Here is a 17,354-nt window from a genome sequence, read left to right on the forward strand (position 1 = left end):
TTTTTTTTTTAACATTTTTTGTTGGTGGTGTGTCTTGGATGTGCCTTGAGTCAAAAAAAGGTTAAAAAATACTTTAGAAACTCACAATATTTAAGTTCAAGTTTTTTGCCATTTGTAGAAAAAAAACACACATTAGAATATTTGTTCAAAAATCCACCAGTGTGCACCAGGGACAACAACAACAAAACACCAAAGTCAACCTATTAACTAGCATTACCATGTTAAACAATACTCCATTCATGATCATTATTGGATTGTATTCTTAAATGATTAAATATACAGTTTGTTTTTAATTTGATTTACACTCTCTATTTAATTTCCATTCATTCCGAACATGCTTAATAGAGTTAAATGAGTTCATTATTGTTATTAATTGTGCTGGAATCACACATTTTCTTGAGTGAGATTTGATGTCTGTTAGCTAAAGTTGTGACATATTAGACCACCTGTTTTATTGTGGAAGATTGTGTGTAAATGTGATATTATTCCAAGTCTGTGTCATATAATTTTAAATTTCAGGAGGTGAACTCATCATATTACGTCATGTTTTGCATGAGAATCAACATTTCTGTGACTTACTAACTAGCATTACCACGTTAAACTATACTCCATAGTAAACTATTCATTATCATTATTGAAATGGAATGTTATATTATTAACTATCAAGGAAACAAAAGACACACATATTATCACACACATAGCCTCCGATTTTCTGTTTCAAAATTTGAAATTTTATGTATTTTTGCATCAGTTTACCCTTTTCTGTTTCATTTAAATTTTATTAACTTTCTCTAATTAGTTTAATTCATTGTCATTTCAATCATGCTTAATACAGTTAATTGAGTTAACTATTATATTATTAGTAAATAATACATAATAATATCTAGTTAAATCGTAGTTAAAGTGGTGAAACGCTCAGTAAGATAAATTCACACACGTCTTCTGAGGTCATTTACTCCAGTAAACACAGAACAGATAAGTCTACCTGCACCAGGTAGACTTATCTTCCCACAGACCAACAAATCTTTTTTCTGGTGGAATTTCCTCTGAACAACATTGTAAATGTTGTTTATAAGTGGTGTGAGTCATGACGGGAAAATAAAAATCATCGAGGGTTGAGATGTTTAGTAAGATAGTCCTCGTTCAGCTACAATGAGCAGATCAGAGATAGATGGGTTTTATCACAGCGAGAACCACAAATGTGATTTTATCTGATCTGATGATCACATGATCAACATTCATGTCAGCATTTAGAATCTGAGCATTAACATAAGGAACAACAAAGGGTTTTGTTTTGTATATTTACCTATCATTTTAGTAGTTATTTTTTCATTTTATTATTATTTCTTTTCATTTCATGGCTTTTTCATTAGTTTTTCTGGCCGTTTGGTGCATTTTTTTACTCATTTTGTTTGTAGTTTTTGCAGTTATTTGATGTGTTTCTGTTGCTGTTTTGTGGTTTGGGTTATACATACAGTAGCACTGTGCGTAGGACGCTGAAATGCTCACCTTCGTGGGCGTGTCTGTTTACATGTCAATCACGGCAGAGAGCTTCCTGGAGGCGTGGCTTCTCCAGCTCAGTGCTGCGTCAAATTTGTCATCAAAGTGGGAATGCGTCATCAAATTGTAGCGATGTGTTTGTGTTCACCCTGTAGTAAGAAAGGAGTAAATCACCCTCTGACTATTGATTGATGGAATCAATGATAAAAACACTTTAAACGTGTGTACGAAGCCCTAATAGACCTTTATCATGTTTAAAGCACAGAAACGTTGATTTAGTGTAACATGGACCCTTTAAAGTCTTTGACCAACAAACAGAAACATGAAATCAATTAGAATAAGGTGAAAACATTTAAAGATTTTTAATTATTGACCAATATATTGTTGTTGTCAGACAAAATAGATTTTGTTTAAACAGAAAATGCAAAATAATGTGTTGAGATGGACTCATTCACATGTTGGGGTGTATAGTCTGTGACGGGGGTCCTGACATCATTGGAAGGTGTCTCCAGTTGGACGCAGCCTTTATCACTGCTGTTTTTTTCAGGCTATAGATTGAAGTGTCAGCAGGTTCCTGTAAACATGGAAAATGCCTGAACACTCTGCGCTTTATGCTGCGGGCAGCAGGAGAAAAATCAGCTCTGAACTGTGCGTGTGCGTATGACTGCTGTATCGTGGAGAAACCAGGACGTGAGAGAGAGAATGGAGGAGAGTAAAAGAGGTTTCCTTTCCTCAGCTAATCAAACGCTCCCAGCCAGCATTCCTCTGCCATCATCACATGAGTTTGCGCACTGCAGCTTTATCCTCTCTGCAGTGCTGAAGTAGTGCTGAGGTCACCACCTGGGAGTGGGCAGTAAATGATCACATGGCTGCTCCCTAACCTCCATTATTAAACATTAGAAAACGACAAAGCTTTATACTCGTTCGATTTATTGAAACAAACACACCCTCTACAACTCTCTTATAATATCAGAATCAGAAAGGATTTTATTCACCAAGTACAGTTTAAAAACAGCACAAGGAATTTAACTTGGGAGTTGGTGTGAAGAACACACACATCAACACACCACGGCGGCCATCTGCGTTGCCATCATGTTTAGATGAAAGTGTGGAGTGTAGAAATGGATTGCAGCCAGCCGTTGGGGGGCGCGCGCAGCCTCCTGTGGGCACCTTGCTTGCCCCTCCTGCTGCCGCTACGGGGGAGAGGGGGGGATGGGGGGGACGGAGGGCCAAAGAAGGCGTTGAAACCTTATTCGGACGCAGTCCTGGTCTTCAGTAGTAAATCCAATATGGTGGCCTTAACTCAAAAGCTGAGCATTTAACTTCTCTAAGTTGGATTCCAACCTGCGTAGATGTTCCAACGTAGCCTCCTGCTTACTTTTCAGTTTGTTCATCACATGAGTCTGAGTATTATCAGAAATGACTGGCAGCCTTCCCAAAACAGCTGCTAATGTAATCTGAACTTGATAGATTAGAAAACTCCAATCAGCAGAATACCTGTTATTATAATTCCAATCATGTAAACGTTCTCAACGAAAAGGATGGACAGACACACGACTCCCATCATGTATCCAGCCCCAAACGTTCTGTCAGGACAGGGGGGGTTCAAGTCTGCCCTTTCTTTGTATTGAAAACATTTGGTCAAATGAGAGACCAGCTGATCAATTCCATCATTTAGTTTTTTGGATAGAGATGTAGAGAGAGGCTGTTATTAGATTCTGACAAAAGACAGTACAAGACTTATAGACTATAATATATATATATATATATATCTGCTGAAACTGTTGTATTTTAAATATGAGCTCATGTATCAAACTCTGAGGCGTGTTGAGTCCAACCAAACTCACACTTGTTGCCAAAAGGCCACACGGGTGGTTTGTAATTGTGACGGATTGCAGTAATGCAGTAATAGTGGAGGTCATGTAGATTTTGTTGCTCACGCTCATTTACAGCCTGTCACACTGAAAAGCTCGATGTGAATTATTCCAACACTTTTAGTTTTTTCCCCTAAAGGTAGTGAATAAATATCTAGCTGTGGAATGTGACAGGGTTTATTTAATGGGAACGAGTGTTGAAGTGGGTATTCCCCAGTTAACCTGTGTGATCCCTCTGCCACTATCTCACACAGGATTGACTAACACTCACTGCGTTTCAATCTGTTCCCAGTCATTCAGAAGATATCAGTCAGCCGTGGCCCCTGAGGGCCTCAGTGAGTAAAGAAGATTAAAACTGCTCTTTGCCTTGTGTGAATGTGTTTCATATGATACCGATGTACCGAGGCCCATGTAGAGCTGTCTGTTATTATATTTACTGTTATGTACAGTATAGAGCCTCTGATTTTTAACAAAAACATTTACACAATTCTGTTTCAGGGTTTATTAATTCCATGTCACGTCACACATTTCGTATCATTTCATTTTCTTTCCCAGTTTATACGACTTTACTGGATATTAAAGTTCCCGTTCCAAACATGCTAAATAGTAGGGGTGTGACATGAATCTGATGATATGATACGATTTGCATGTCACGATACGATATATCCTGATACTAAACAATACAATATATTGCGGTGTCAACTGTTATAATTGTCATAGTTATGACATTATGGTTTTTTTAAATTATTATTATTGGCTGAAACAGGTTTCCATAAAAACCTGAAAGTTGTTTCAATCAAAGAAAATATTTTAATCAACGAAAAAAAGTGTTTTAATGCAAACAAATAATTGTTGTTGTTTTTTAAGTGAGTTATTTGATTGAAGTCATCTTTTGTTATATGAGGGCCTTATTGTGGGCCGGACATTTGTGTCTTTATTATTAAATCCCCCAAAATATTGCTGCAGTCAAATAAAATATTTTCAATAAAAAAAACTTTTTTAACTGTTTTAACTAAAATGTTTATAACTTTAAAATATTTATCTAGTGAAGGGTTTCATGCTAAATAGTAGAGGTGTACATTGTCATAAATCAATAATAATCTGAATAATGAATTCAGAATTAAAAAAACATTATGTAACTGTGGCCAATGTCGCTTCCTACCATTGATATGAATGTGAATAAATAATGGTTTCTGTAACGCACTTTGTCTCTCCATAATAAGCGTTCTACTTTTACTGTCACCAGGTAACATGATCACCAGTTCAGTTAATACAGTAGCAGCTAAACCTGTCTTTGTACCAGAGCTTTTTCACATTTCAGTGCAGTCATAATAATGTGAACCACTTCTATCTGTTACATTTAACGACAGATCAAAAGTTCTCATATTTGTCCATTAACCACTGACCCTGAAAAGGTTGATTTATAGGCCAGACTATTGACCTATGTCGATTAATCGCAGTGTGATGTTGTCCAAAAACATTGATGTAAGGCATTTCTGTGTCATGCTGGGGCCTGATTTTCAATAAAGAAAAATAATTCATCAAAATACATATTCAAAAAAAGATTTCACAACGCAAATTCCGTTTTTGTCGTCCGTACATGTCGATCAGGCTTTTCTCTCCTTGTCGTAAGTGAAAAATGTTGAGATCTTTCTGTGTTTGTCCTGCAGGCATGCTGGTGGTTAACGTAACTTGGAGAAACAAGACATACGTGGGCACCCTGCTGGACTGCACTCGGCACGACTGGGCACCCCCCAGGTAAGAAGTTAGCAAACCATCACATTTAGTGTCAAACATGTCATCTCTACTCCATCTAATCTGAGCGTTCTAGATGTTCATCCGTTGTGTTGGTTTGATATAAACCAGCTCATGCACACACAGCCTCATGTGCCAGATCGCTGCTGCACGTCTGGACCAAACGGAGACATGTGAGCCTTCATGTTGAGCCCAGAACCAGAATTCATTGGCAGGCGTCTGGAGTCCCAGGAGGCAGCGGTGGAAATAGAAAGCTGCTCTAACAAGCCAATGATTAGACAAATAGCTTTTTCTAAACACTGTAGAACGTCCTCCATCGCTAATGCTTTGGGCTTAGATCAGCGCATGTGTGTTTCTGTCACTTTTAGATTTGTTACGCAAAACACACACAATGTTATTAGCAGTGGTTCTCAACCTGTTCAGCCCTTGACCTCCAAAATAAAGGTCCCAGAGAGCAGGGACCCCCACTGTAGCTGAAGGTGGTTGAACACAGACATGAACATTGAAGAACAGTCATGTGGAGACAGGACCATCTATAAGGGGGAATAAAGGAGAGATTTTTGGGGTCCATCCATAAAGTCAGTAAAATGATGGTCTATTGTTCTATGAATCTGTGATAACCACATTTATTTATTCATCTGAATAATATCCACTGTTATCCAGGAACGTTTATTATTATTATTATAGTCATCTTAAAGATGGAAATCCTGGTTTTAAGAAAAAGTGGTAAAAAGGGTTCCAAGTGTCAGTATTGGCTTAAAAGTGACAGAAATGGGGTAATGTAATTTAAAAATTAGGAACAGTAAATTTAAACTAGTAAATATCGGGCATGACAAATTGTGAATATTGTTAAATTGGCAAAAAAATAATTATGACATATGGTGAAAATAATGGGTGACATTAGGTGTAAAAGTGGTAGAAAATGGTTTATAAGTGATGAACATGTCTGGAAAGTGGAAAAAATGTGCAGAAAAGACATTTAAATGTGATGTAGAAGTGTCATAAAATGGAATAATTTGGCAAAATACCATTAAAAGAAGCAAAAATATGGCAAGAAAAAGTGATAAAAAAAAAAGTTAAAATATGGTGAGTTAGGTGTAGTTGCAGAAAAAGGGTAAAAAATTAGCAAAAATGGGCTCAAAATGTTCAAAAAATATTCCTAGTTTCTTGAAGGCATCTGGCGACCCCATTTCAGTCCTGACCCCAAGGTTGAGAACCCCTGATTTGAACTAGCACACTGTATTGATATGTACATATAAATCTATATTTAAAAGGCATGGTTAAGTGCAGAATAAATGTAGAAAAGTGATAAGATGATGCATTGCTGTGATGTTACAAGTTCTTGGACTGAGATCCTATTCCCGTTAGCACAACGGCTACATTAGCGCTACACCATGAATAATTCAGAGCACTTTGAATGGACTGAATATAAAGCTGTGCTTGTAATGACTCTAAATTCCTGCTCTGCTCTCAGCTCAGGGCTGGATTCTTTCTGTGAGTCATACTAGCCCAACGTCTGACTTTGTCACACACTGCTAACCTTCACAAAGATAATTACATCACTGTTGTGGAGTGATAAGGCCAAACTGCTATTTTAGCTATTTGAATAACTGTGGTTGGTAATTACCAAGCAGTGACGGTGTTAAATGCTGTCGTTTCAAAGGTTCTTTGGAAAGTTATGTTACAAAAAGACGATGACGGAACAACAGAGAATCTATTTATAATCACTGCCAGTGTTTACAGTGACGCTGGGACTTCCAGTATCATTATTCACTGTATTATTGTTGTGAATTTCCTTTGATACGTACAGTCATTAAAGTTGTTCATGCATTGTTTTTAGAGATGCACCATATTGGATTTTTGGCCAATATCCGATATGCTGATATTTTATAACCCATTTGGCCAATAAACGATACCAATATCAGCCCTAATTGCAGAAATCATCTATTTTCTGTAGTTGAATTAACAAACCTGGTGGTAAATACAAACATAAGAAGAAGCTGAAAATGATAACGTAAGTAATTATTCCTTGTGTAAAATAAGAAAAATTCTTCACTTGCGTCGTTATGGAAAACTTGTCTTATTTATTCTTGAAATCTGTTTTTAAACCAGATACTTGCAACTTCTCCTACTTTAAACCTTACACTTTATTTCCTATTCTACAGTTTTTTTCCTAAATTTGCTCTACCTGATTAAAGAAAAAAGGAAGTGCAGGACGAGATGAGTTTCATTAACTTCACCTTTTTCAACCATGGTGTGATTATCTTGGTTGTTATTTAGTTGTCCTTTAACCTGTTCAAATAAATAAAATAAAGAAACAAAGTACCGAGTTGAATGTTGTGTTTTAGTGGTAATAATATAGGCATATCAAATATAGGCATTCTGTGTCGAAGCTAAATATGAGGAAAAAATGTACCGTATTTTTCGGACTATAGGGCACACCGGATTATAAGGCGCACTATCAATGAATGGGTCTGACTGGGTCTATTTTCATACATAAGGAGCACTGGTTTGTTATTATTATTATTGTTATTATGAAGACACATTAAGCGAAATAAAATAGTCAAATAAGTCAAACTTTATTCAACTCATTAACAATAACTCTCAACATTGTTCAGGTTTAACACATAAAATACAGAACAATACACTCACTTTTTCAGTTCAGTATGTTTGTAGTTAATTTCATATATAAGGCGCACCTGATTATAAGGCGCACTGTTGATTTTTGAAAAAATTAAAGCATTTTAAGTGCGCCTTATAGTCCGAAAAATACGGTAACTGTTTGGAAATGGATAAATTCCATAAATAATTCTACTTTAAGAGTGTTGAGTGCAGCCTCTTACCTCCTCCACACACACAACATGGCAGCACTTAGTCCCGCCTCTCCAGGGGTGACGAGGCGTCTACGTACATGTCTATAGGTCAATCAAAGAAGCAAAGCCTGTTATTTTATGAGTTATTTATATCAGCAGAACGGCCGATGTCCGATACTTCATTTTAAAGCCGATATCGACTGATATCCTGCATCACTAATTGTTTTGTTTTATTTTGGCGTAATGAGCATAAAGTAAAAATTAGATGTTAAAATGTATCACACACTCAGCCTTGTATTGCTATTATTGTTAAGTTTTCCATTCCATTGCAGGTTTTGTGAATCCCCTACGAGTGATCTGGAAATGAGGAACGGTCGAGGTCGAGGAAAACGAATGAGACCAAACAGCAACACTCCAATCAACGAGAACAGCAACTCGTCCGACAACAAAGGCACCACCAACAACAAGACACGTGGTGCTTCTAACAGCAAAGGCCGAAGAGGCAGCCAGACTCCGTCAGAGCGCCGCACGCCACCAAACAGCAACACGGAGGACATCAAGGCCAGCCCCTCCTCTGCTGGGAAACGAAAGACCAAACCAGCTTCGGACATGGAACCCAATTCCAGCTCGGAAGACACCAAAGGCAACAAGCGCATGCGGACAAACTCAAACGGCGGCGGTATCGGTGGCCTCCCAATCCCTTTGATAAAAACGGAGCCACTTCCGCCTCTGGACCGCAGCTGCCCCTCACCGGTTCTTATCGACTGCCCTCATCCCAACTGCAACAAGAAGTACAAGCACATCAACGGTCTCAAATACCACCAGGCCCGAGCTCACAATGATGATGACATCAAACTGGAAATGGACGGTGACAGTGAATACGGGGAAGACTCGACTCTGCATCCTGAGCCAGGAAACTGTAACGGCGCTTCCATATCTCAAAAAGGTTCTTTATCTCCAGCACGTTCGGTTACTCCGAAGGGAAGAAACTTTGATCGTCAAAGTCCTTCCCCATCGCCTGGCAAGTTTGGGTCAAAGCAGGGTAAAAAGAAAATGGCCGAGACGGATCCAGAGACAGGTGGCATAGCAATGGATGGCTGTGAAAACGGGCCATGCCTCACTGATGAGACCAGTAATGACGGGATAGAAGATAAGAGGGGATCAGATAAGTCGAAAAAAGGTATCACGGGGACAAAAGCAGAAAAAATCAACCAGAAAAATGTAAAGTCACCTCGGCCAATTGGCCCTGGTGCCACAGCGTCCCAGCAGATGTACCCTTTAACCCCTGGAAACCCCAATTCCTCTCCAGGGCTCACTCCAATAATACAAGGAGTACCCAAAAGCCCCCAAATGAAAGGCACTCAGCCCAAGCCTCCTATGATTGGAGATCCTGCTTCAGGGAACTCCAAAGACAAGAAGAAGAAAGAAAAGAAGAAAAAAGACGGTCCGAAAGAAGCTGACAGCCCCAAGCCTCCGGGAAAGGGAGGAAAACTGGAGGAAGGAAAGGTTCCATACTCTGAACCTTGTGATCAAGGGAATAAGGGAGAAGGACTGCTCAATGGCTCTTCAGATCCTCACCAAAGTCGTTTAGCCAGCATCAAAGCTGAGGCTGACAAGATATACAGTTTTTCTGACAACGCTCCGAGCCCATCCATTGGTGTTGCCAGTCGGATAGATGGAAGTGGAATGCCTCAGCCTCTCACACCCATGCATGTGGTAAACCAGAACGGTGCTGACAACTCCTCGGTCAAAACCAATAGTCCAGCATACTCAGACATTTCAGATGCCGGTGAAGATGGTGAAGGGAAGGTAGAAGGTGTTAAAGTCAGAACTGAGGACCAAGCGATCAGAGAGGGTGTCAAGAAAGCACTTTTTCCAAATCAGGCAACGACAACAACACCACCAACGAATAAGGAGTCTCCTTACTATCCTGGTTATGATACGTATTACTCACCCACTTATGTAAACCCCAGCCCTGGTGTTCCCATTTCAGCAATGCCAGTGGCTGATGGTCCGGTGAAAATCAAAAGAGATGATGATCAGGACCAAGTTGAAGAAAAAGTCAAGGTTGAGGTTCACGAAGACCGCAAACCTGACACGAGTGCCCCCACCACGCTACAACAACCCTCAGTCATCCAACAGCGATCCAACATGTACATGCAGCCTCTTTATTACAACCAGTATGCCTACGTTCCCCCGTATGCGTACCATCCTGATCAAGCCTACCATAACCACTTGATGAATACCAACCCTGCTTACCGGCAGCAGTACGAGGAGCGCCATCGTCAGATGGCCGAACAGCATCGAGTTGCCGAGAAGAAATCGGACGTGGTCATGAAAGAACGCGAGGCCTCCTTGAAAGAGGAGTGGAAACAGAAGAGCCCGATGCCACCGAGCCTTTCAAAAGCCACGAGTCAGTCAGAAGTCGGAAAAACACAACCCTCGAGCAAAAGGGACTCACCTTCTGAGCCCTCCGCCAAATCTATGGGGGGTGTTAAGGGGGAGGACTCAAAGTCCCTGCAGGCCGAGGGGCTGAAGATGAAGCTGACTGAAGGTGGGCACCATGGGAAGGAAGACTCCAAACAAGCACTGGAGTCTCGCGGTCCAGCAGGGATGGAGCAGACCATGTGGTACAGACAGGTAAACCTAAAACTATACAACTTTAGAAAAGCCAAAGGTCTTTGTTGGGGTGGGACGAAATCCCGCAACATCTCACACGCCTTTTGATGTTTGACCATCGTTTTCTGATTCTGACATGTTGACTCTCTCTAGCCTCCGTTGTTGTTCTTCTAGTAGATTATATGCAGCATACTGTCCATTGTATCGTATCGTGAAGTCAGTGTATCATTCTACCCCTATTATATATCCTCTTGTAAAAATAAATGCTTTTGAGATTTTTGAAGTAAGTGCTGATTTGTGCTAACTCATGTTTAATATTCTGAAGCAGTACTCTGAGAGCCAGAAACCTCAAGCAGAAGAAGATCACCAGCAACAACAGCCTCGGTGGAAAGACGAAAGGGACCGAGAACGGGAACGCGATCGCAAGTTGAAGGACGAGCGGGCCCGGTCTAAGGACAGTCAGAGCGGACCGAGAGAAGACGTGAAAGAGGGAGGGGATCCCAGACTCACTGCAGAAGACCATCGGGCTTTAAACAAGGACTCACGATCCAACCCACACATGCAGTTCTCCTCACCACTAGGACAGCACCAGGGGTACATGCCCTACATGCACGGATACCCATACGGACAGGGCTACGACCCCAACCACCCTGGATACAGGAGCATGTCGTCAGTCATGATGCAGAATTACCCAGGTAACAATGCATGGGCTTTTCCTCATGTAGACAATAAATATAGAATGCAAAAAGTAGAATGAGACTTTAGATGTTGATATTTCAGCCAAATCAAAACAAGCCACTCTATGTATAATCACAAACCAATTATGTATATATTAAAGCTGCTGATGACTCAAGAATCAGTTTTCATCTCCGCTGGAAACACACTCTTATTGTTGGGAAAGTTTTGTGCATTGCATTGTGGGATGTGGAGTCCTGTAGTCAGATGCACTGAAGTGTTTTTACTTACATAGATTTTTTTTGGTTCCTTCTCCAGACAAGGAGGACATTGATTGTCCTGACTCAATTTTTGTTGTAGTTTCTTCCTGGTATTCCCAATGTTAAAGTGTAAAGCAAATAAATATCCGTCATTGTTGGGAAGTCACTGTGGCAGAGTTTTTTGAGTAAGAATGAAGTAAAAACACTACAGGACTCCACATCCCACAATGCAATGTAAGAAACATTTCCAATAAGTCAATAGATTCAAGTGTTTTCAGTGGAGATTAAAACAATTGTTTGAGCAATGATTTCAACCTTTTCCATTTATGAGTAAATAATCTTTGATTAAATGATTCATGAGGCCTACACTGTCTTCATCTGATGAAAATGATCGTCTTTAGCAGCTTTAACTACATATTCTAGATATAATTAGTTTGCTGATGAATAAGGAGGGTATTTGTGAGACACTGCATTGATGTAATGGTACCAATCTGTCCTTTCCCTCCTCTCAGGTTCTTATCTACCAGGAGGTTATCCTTTTTCTCCATATGGAACTAAATTAGCCGGAGCTGAGGACGGCAGTGAAAAATCCCGAGCGAGCCCAACTGTCACCAAATCAGCAACGGACTCCAAAGCCCTGGATATCCTGCATCAGCACGCCAGCCAGTACAAGAGCAAATCCCCAACGGTCGGTGACAAGCCGCCCCACGACAGGGACAGGGAGCCAGACCGAGGGGCCGCCGGAGACCGGGAAAGGGAGCGGGAAAGAGACGTGGACCGGCCCCGGTCATCGCCCTCACAGCGCATCATGCCTTCCCATCACCACCTGGGGTACCCCCTGCTGTCAGGGCAGTATGACCTGTCCTACGCCACAGGTCAGTCCTCTAATTTCAGCCCTTTAGCGAAAAAAGGTTCAAAGCATCAATATTGCCTTAAAAGTGGCAGAGATGTTGGGATTGAGGTAATATAATTTAAATAGTATGAACAATTAGTTTAAACTGGTAAATAATGGGAATGACAAATGGTGAATGTGGTTAAATTGACAAAAATAATCATGAAATCTGGTGAAAAGAGGTTAAAAGTGACAATAATAGGTGAATATATGTGACATCAGGTGTAAAAGTGATAGAAAGGGTTTATAAGTGCTGAACATGTCTGGAAAGTGGAAAAAAAATGTGTAGAAAAGACATTAAATGTGATGTAGAAGTGTCAGAAATAAGAGAAATGTAGCAAAAATACATTAAAAGGAGCAAAAATATGGCAAGAAAAAGTGATGAAAAAATGTTAAAATATGGTGAGTTTGGTGGAGTTACAGAAAAAGGGTAAAAATGGGCTTAAATTGTAAAAAAAAATATTCTGGTGACCCCAAGGTTGAGAACCCCTGCTTTAAGACTCCTTAGTCCTTTATTTCTAATCATCTGTGGATATGAAACCATCATCAGGTCATGGTATAAATTTGTGCAGTAACTGAAAGCATTGAGCAGCAGATGCAGCTCAGAGACGTAGGTTTAGGTTCAGATCAGTTTGTTTGATTTCATGTTCAGTCGAACACATCACTTCATCCTGTAGAAGCAGGTCCTCTGAGGACAAGTGGGTTTGTGTTGATGATAGACATTGAACATCTCCACCGCAGTCTGCAGTGACACCCAGTGGTAGAGAGGAGAATTACACTTTAACATCAACAGATCTGATCAACCTCTGTTGTCCAGTGTAGCTTTTTACACATTTATGGTATTATGGAGTCATTTTATTTATTTTACTTGTCATTTTATGTGTTTTTAGATCGATTTTGAGTATTCTTTATCGTAATTTTTGCACTGTTTCTGTTTTTTGTTTTTTTTTGGTGCATTTTTGTTGCTCATTTTCTTGGTCTTGTAGTCATTTTGTGTATTTTTGGAGTCATTTAGTTTGTTTTTGTCGTGATTTCGTACAGGTTTCTGCTTTTGTGCTTTTTTGTTGGCCTTTTTCTTCAACTTGCCCATGTCTGCTGTAGACCCAGCAGGGGGTCACCCCTCACTGGGGGCGGGCTCATGGAGTATCAGCTGATCATGATTGGCTGTGAGGATCCAGGGAAACTGTGACGAGCGTTTGTTGTGTAAAGTTGTGACTGGTCTTATTGACGAAGCTTTTTGTGTTTTTCAGGAAAACCCGACCGTCACACCTCAACCCTGCAGAGATTTATGTGACTGGCTCACATGTGCACAAGACCCCTCCCCCTGGGTGTTACCTTTTAGACATCAGTTGAATGGTGTTTCTATCTCTTTCTAATTTTTTTTTTTGTTTTTTTTTTTTAGATTTTTCTGCTTCCACACGAGGCAGAATCTTGTTTTTATTTTGTTTTGTTTTTCTTTCCCTCAAAAACAAACCCAAACTTCTTCAAACTTGGATTTGTAACAGAACTGATATCAGGTTCAAAGCCATGGAAACGCCGACCGCTGATGATCTAGTCTTTGCACTGTCAACACATACAATGCAAAAAGACACTATTGGACTGCCAGAACAGCTTTGGTTCTCATCCTGTTTTATTTTTCATGTCGTTTGTCACGCAGAGAGAAATTTGGCCAACGAATCTGGGAAGTCATGTGACTGATGGCAATGAAACGATCTCAGCGTTCACGTGGTTGTCACGGTGTCGAATGTCGTGAAACGACGACACGTCCTTAACTTGACAAACGTTGGTCACGACTCAGTGCTGCTTCCTTCAGAGACTCCAACGTCCGAGACTGAAGTTTTCCCTTTTGTTCTTTTTCCTCATCAATTCCCAACTTTTTCTTTCAACCCTCAGTTTCTCATTTCAGGGATGATCTCATCATTTGTTTTATCATTTTCATTTTTGCGAAGGGACCGCAAACACCTCCACCCAGAAACGACACTGTTCGTACTTTCGTTTGATGGTTTCCATCCTTGAATGTGCTCACGTTGGTCCGAAGATGAGAATCGGTGAAGCCACATCAGCGAGTGACTCTTTCGGGTTTATTTCACGTGCCCAAGTTTCTGTACGTGTAAGATTGTTACTTTTTGATTGTTAACTTTAAACAATGTGAAATTTGAACTCAATGTGTATTTTTCTGCTGTAATATAGACTTTTATCCAACTTTTATGTGCATAAATGTTTATATTTATCCCAGCACGCAAACTGTTTTTAAAGAGGAAGAGAAAGTGTTTCCACAGCGTCGTTATTGCACAGGCTCACGGTTTCGAGCGGACGATTCTTTTTTAAATTTTCACTGATTTTTACACGGTGCACGTTTTAGGACATCCTCAGGTCTCAGTGAAGTATCAGCAAAACATGTAATTTATCAGACCAAAGGGATTCATGACTCAGCAAAACCTCCGTCAGATGAAACAGCCAAAAGTCATCAGACTCTACAGCCTCAGGACATAAAACACATGTGTTTTATTTTGAAGGAACTGGAAGTTAGTTAAGTTTTAAAGTTAAGATATATCAACGTATTATTTGATTAATAAATACATAATTAAATGTTAACCTTTAAAAATAAATAGAAAATAAGAAGCAGCACATATTGATGACGTCATGTCGTGTTTTACGTCCTGAGGTTGTTGAGTCTGATGACTTTTATTTTGAAGCGATTGTTCTGATAATTGACGGGTTTTCCTGAGACCTGAGGATGTCCTAAAATGTACAACCGTACCTAAGCGTAAGTTTGGTCCTAATCAATCATCATAATGTGCAAAAACAAGTTTCATCTGCTTAGATCACTCTCGTCTTTTCAGGAGAAGCTAAACTCCGCTCGCTAATATGGCTTCACCCCAACAAACACAAACATCACCTCAAACATGGTTGGCTTCTGATTGCTGTGGTTATCTGACCAGAAGGTTTCCAGTTCTAACTGATCACATGTTCGCTCAGTTTCATCTCAAACAGGAAGTTGACCAAGACACAAAAAAGCAACAACCCCAGGGCCCGCTTTTTCAGCTCGGATTCTGATTAACGGATTGGATCCAATCTTGAAAATATGGATTAGGTCATCATATCAGATCACATAATCCAATCTCAGTTTTAATCCAGATCAAACCTTTAGTTTGGGTTTTTTAGAATATTGTAGAAGGATTTGGATCATTTTGATCCACAAAATCTGGATTAAACTGATTCCATCAAAAGGGTGGATTTTTTCTTTTTCTTATGAATTTTATATTTTGATGGCGCTTTAAGAAGTTCAATTGAAGCAAAACTTTATTATTATTAATATTTAAATACTATATTTTTGGGGGTTTTATTTTTTGGATCAAAGTGATCCCAATCCTACTGAGAAGATCTGAAAAACACAAACTAAAGGTTTGATCTGGATCAAAACCAAGACTGGATTACGTGTTCTAATCCAATCCGTTATCCAGAATCTGAGCTGATTAGCGGTACTTTAGAAAAACCGGGCCCTGGGTTTTGAACCGATCAATCCCACCTGTCCTTTACCTCAGGGCTTTGGTTTTTTTCACTCAGTGCCGCGTCAGCGCCTCCTGCTGTTTACGGTTCAAACTGCGTGTCCGTGGGTCGTGACCAAAGTTCATATGGAGCGTAAATCATCGACCACACCCTCACATGATTTTCATTTTGTTTAATTTTCATGTTCACATTGTCTGGCTTTTCTTTTGGTTTCTCATTAAAATCTCAAATCATCTGAAGCAGATTCTGGTCATGGTGAAACCACAGGTTCTCGTCCCATTACCGTTCCCAGGATGGTTTCTATCTGGACCTTTTTTTTTTGGCATTTAAAAGAGGAATGGCTGAATGTGGTGGTGTGTGATCTGTATGTATTGTGTGAGGGTAAACATTAGGCAGCTGCCATGTTGTCATTAAAGTCCGTGGGTTTTAGTACCAGCAGACTGCATACAGTACCTACATATAGTTTTTATCAGACGATGGTTGTGACAAGTGCATTTGTTCTCTCTCTCTCTCCCCCTGAGAGTAGTAATGTAATCTGAGTAGTAAAGCGACACCCAGTGAAAAAAATCATATATTCTTAAAGTGTATGAATAAAGCCAGAAAAGTCGTGTTTGCGATCGACATATTGGAACGTGCTTGGCTCTTCTTGTATTTTGCAGGACTGTATTTGTTTAATGGTGAAGAGTATATTTATTGGCCAGCAGTTTGTCTCTCGATTGGTGCCTAGTTGAACATTCTCCTGTGAAAAAACGCAGAGACGCTCACGCCCACGCTTTTCTCCTGGCCCCGCCTACTGTCACGCCCCCTCCCGCCCCCACCCCTCACCACAAAGCTCCGCTGCTGCCGGTGCGAGCAAGGATGTTTACAATGTTTCAGATTTTCTTTTCTGTGAGAAATCCAGCGCTCCTCTCCTCTCCCTCCCGTCAGGAGTTTGTGTAAAGTGTACATTACCATTGGTTCTTTTTATACAATACTCTGTAACTTGCCTTTGTAAATTTGGGCTGGAAAAAAATAAATCTTTTTATGAGACAATCTGCTCCATGTCTTCTGCTCCGTTGATTCTGTCGGGATGCAAGGTTGGATTTCTCGGATCGATACGTCGACTTCACTCCTTCGATCAGTGATTGGTACGTATTGTAAGTCATTGTAGTAAATGTTTTACAAACGTTAAAATTCCTTTAGGGTTTATTCATTTACTTGAAGCAATGAGGTAATATTTTTTGTTATAGTATGTTATGCAATTGTCAGAATAAATGTTTTACAAATTTTGTAATTCTAAATAAAATCCTTTAGGTTTGTTGTTAAAGGATTGTTAAATTTTTACCTCCACCAATGAGGTAATATTCTCTCCTTTGTTTAATTATTTGTTTGTTCAACATTATTTATATCGTATATATACGGTCATCTCAAAGCGCTGAACAAAATATAAAGTCTATAGTAAGAAAGAAAAAACCCA

General features: G+C 39.8%; 1 protein-coding gene across 2 annotated transcripts in view; it reads left to right on the forward strand.

Annotated features, from left to right (window-relative positions):
- The window catches only part of znf609b (zinc finger protein 609b), a 133,029-nt gene extending 116,095 nt beyond the window's left edge, over positions 1–16,934 (forward strand). The window contains exons 4-8 of one of the 2 annotated variants that reach the window (XM_028435939.1): positions 5,045–5,132; positions 8,275–10,582; positions 10,887–11,256; positions 12,009–12,371; positions 13,639–16,934. In XM_028435939.1, coding sequence (XP_028291740.1) covers positions 5,045–5,132; positions 8,275–10,582; positions 10,887–11,256; positions 12,009–12,371; positions 13,639–13,682 — 3,173 coding nt within the window. In that variant the 3' untranslated portion in view covers positions 13,683–16,934. The remainder of the gene's footprint in view (positions 1–5,044; positions 5,133–8,274; positions 10,583–10,886; positions 11,257–12,008; positions 12,372–13,638) is intronic. The other variant, XM_028435947.1, reaches the window with a different exon arrangement.
- The last annotated feature ends 420 nt before the right edge of the window (positions 16,935–17,354 follow it).

This window comes from Gouania willdenowi, chromosome 3 (genome assembly GCF_900634775.1).
Source record: "Gouania willdenowi chromosome 3, fGouWil2.1, whole genome shotgun sequence".
Lineage (NCBI taxonomy): Eukaryota > Metazoa > Chordata > Actinopteri > Blenniiformes > Gobiesocidae > Gouania > Gouania willdenowi.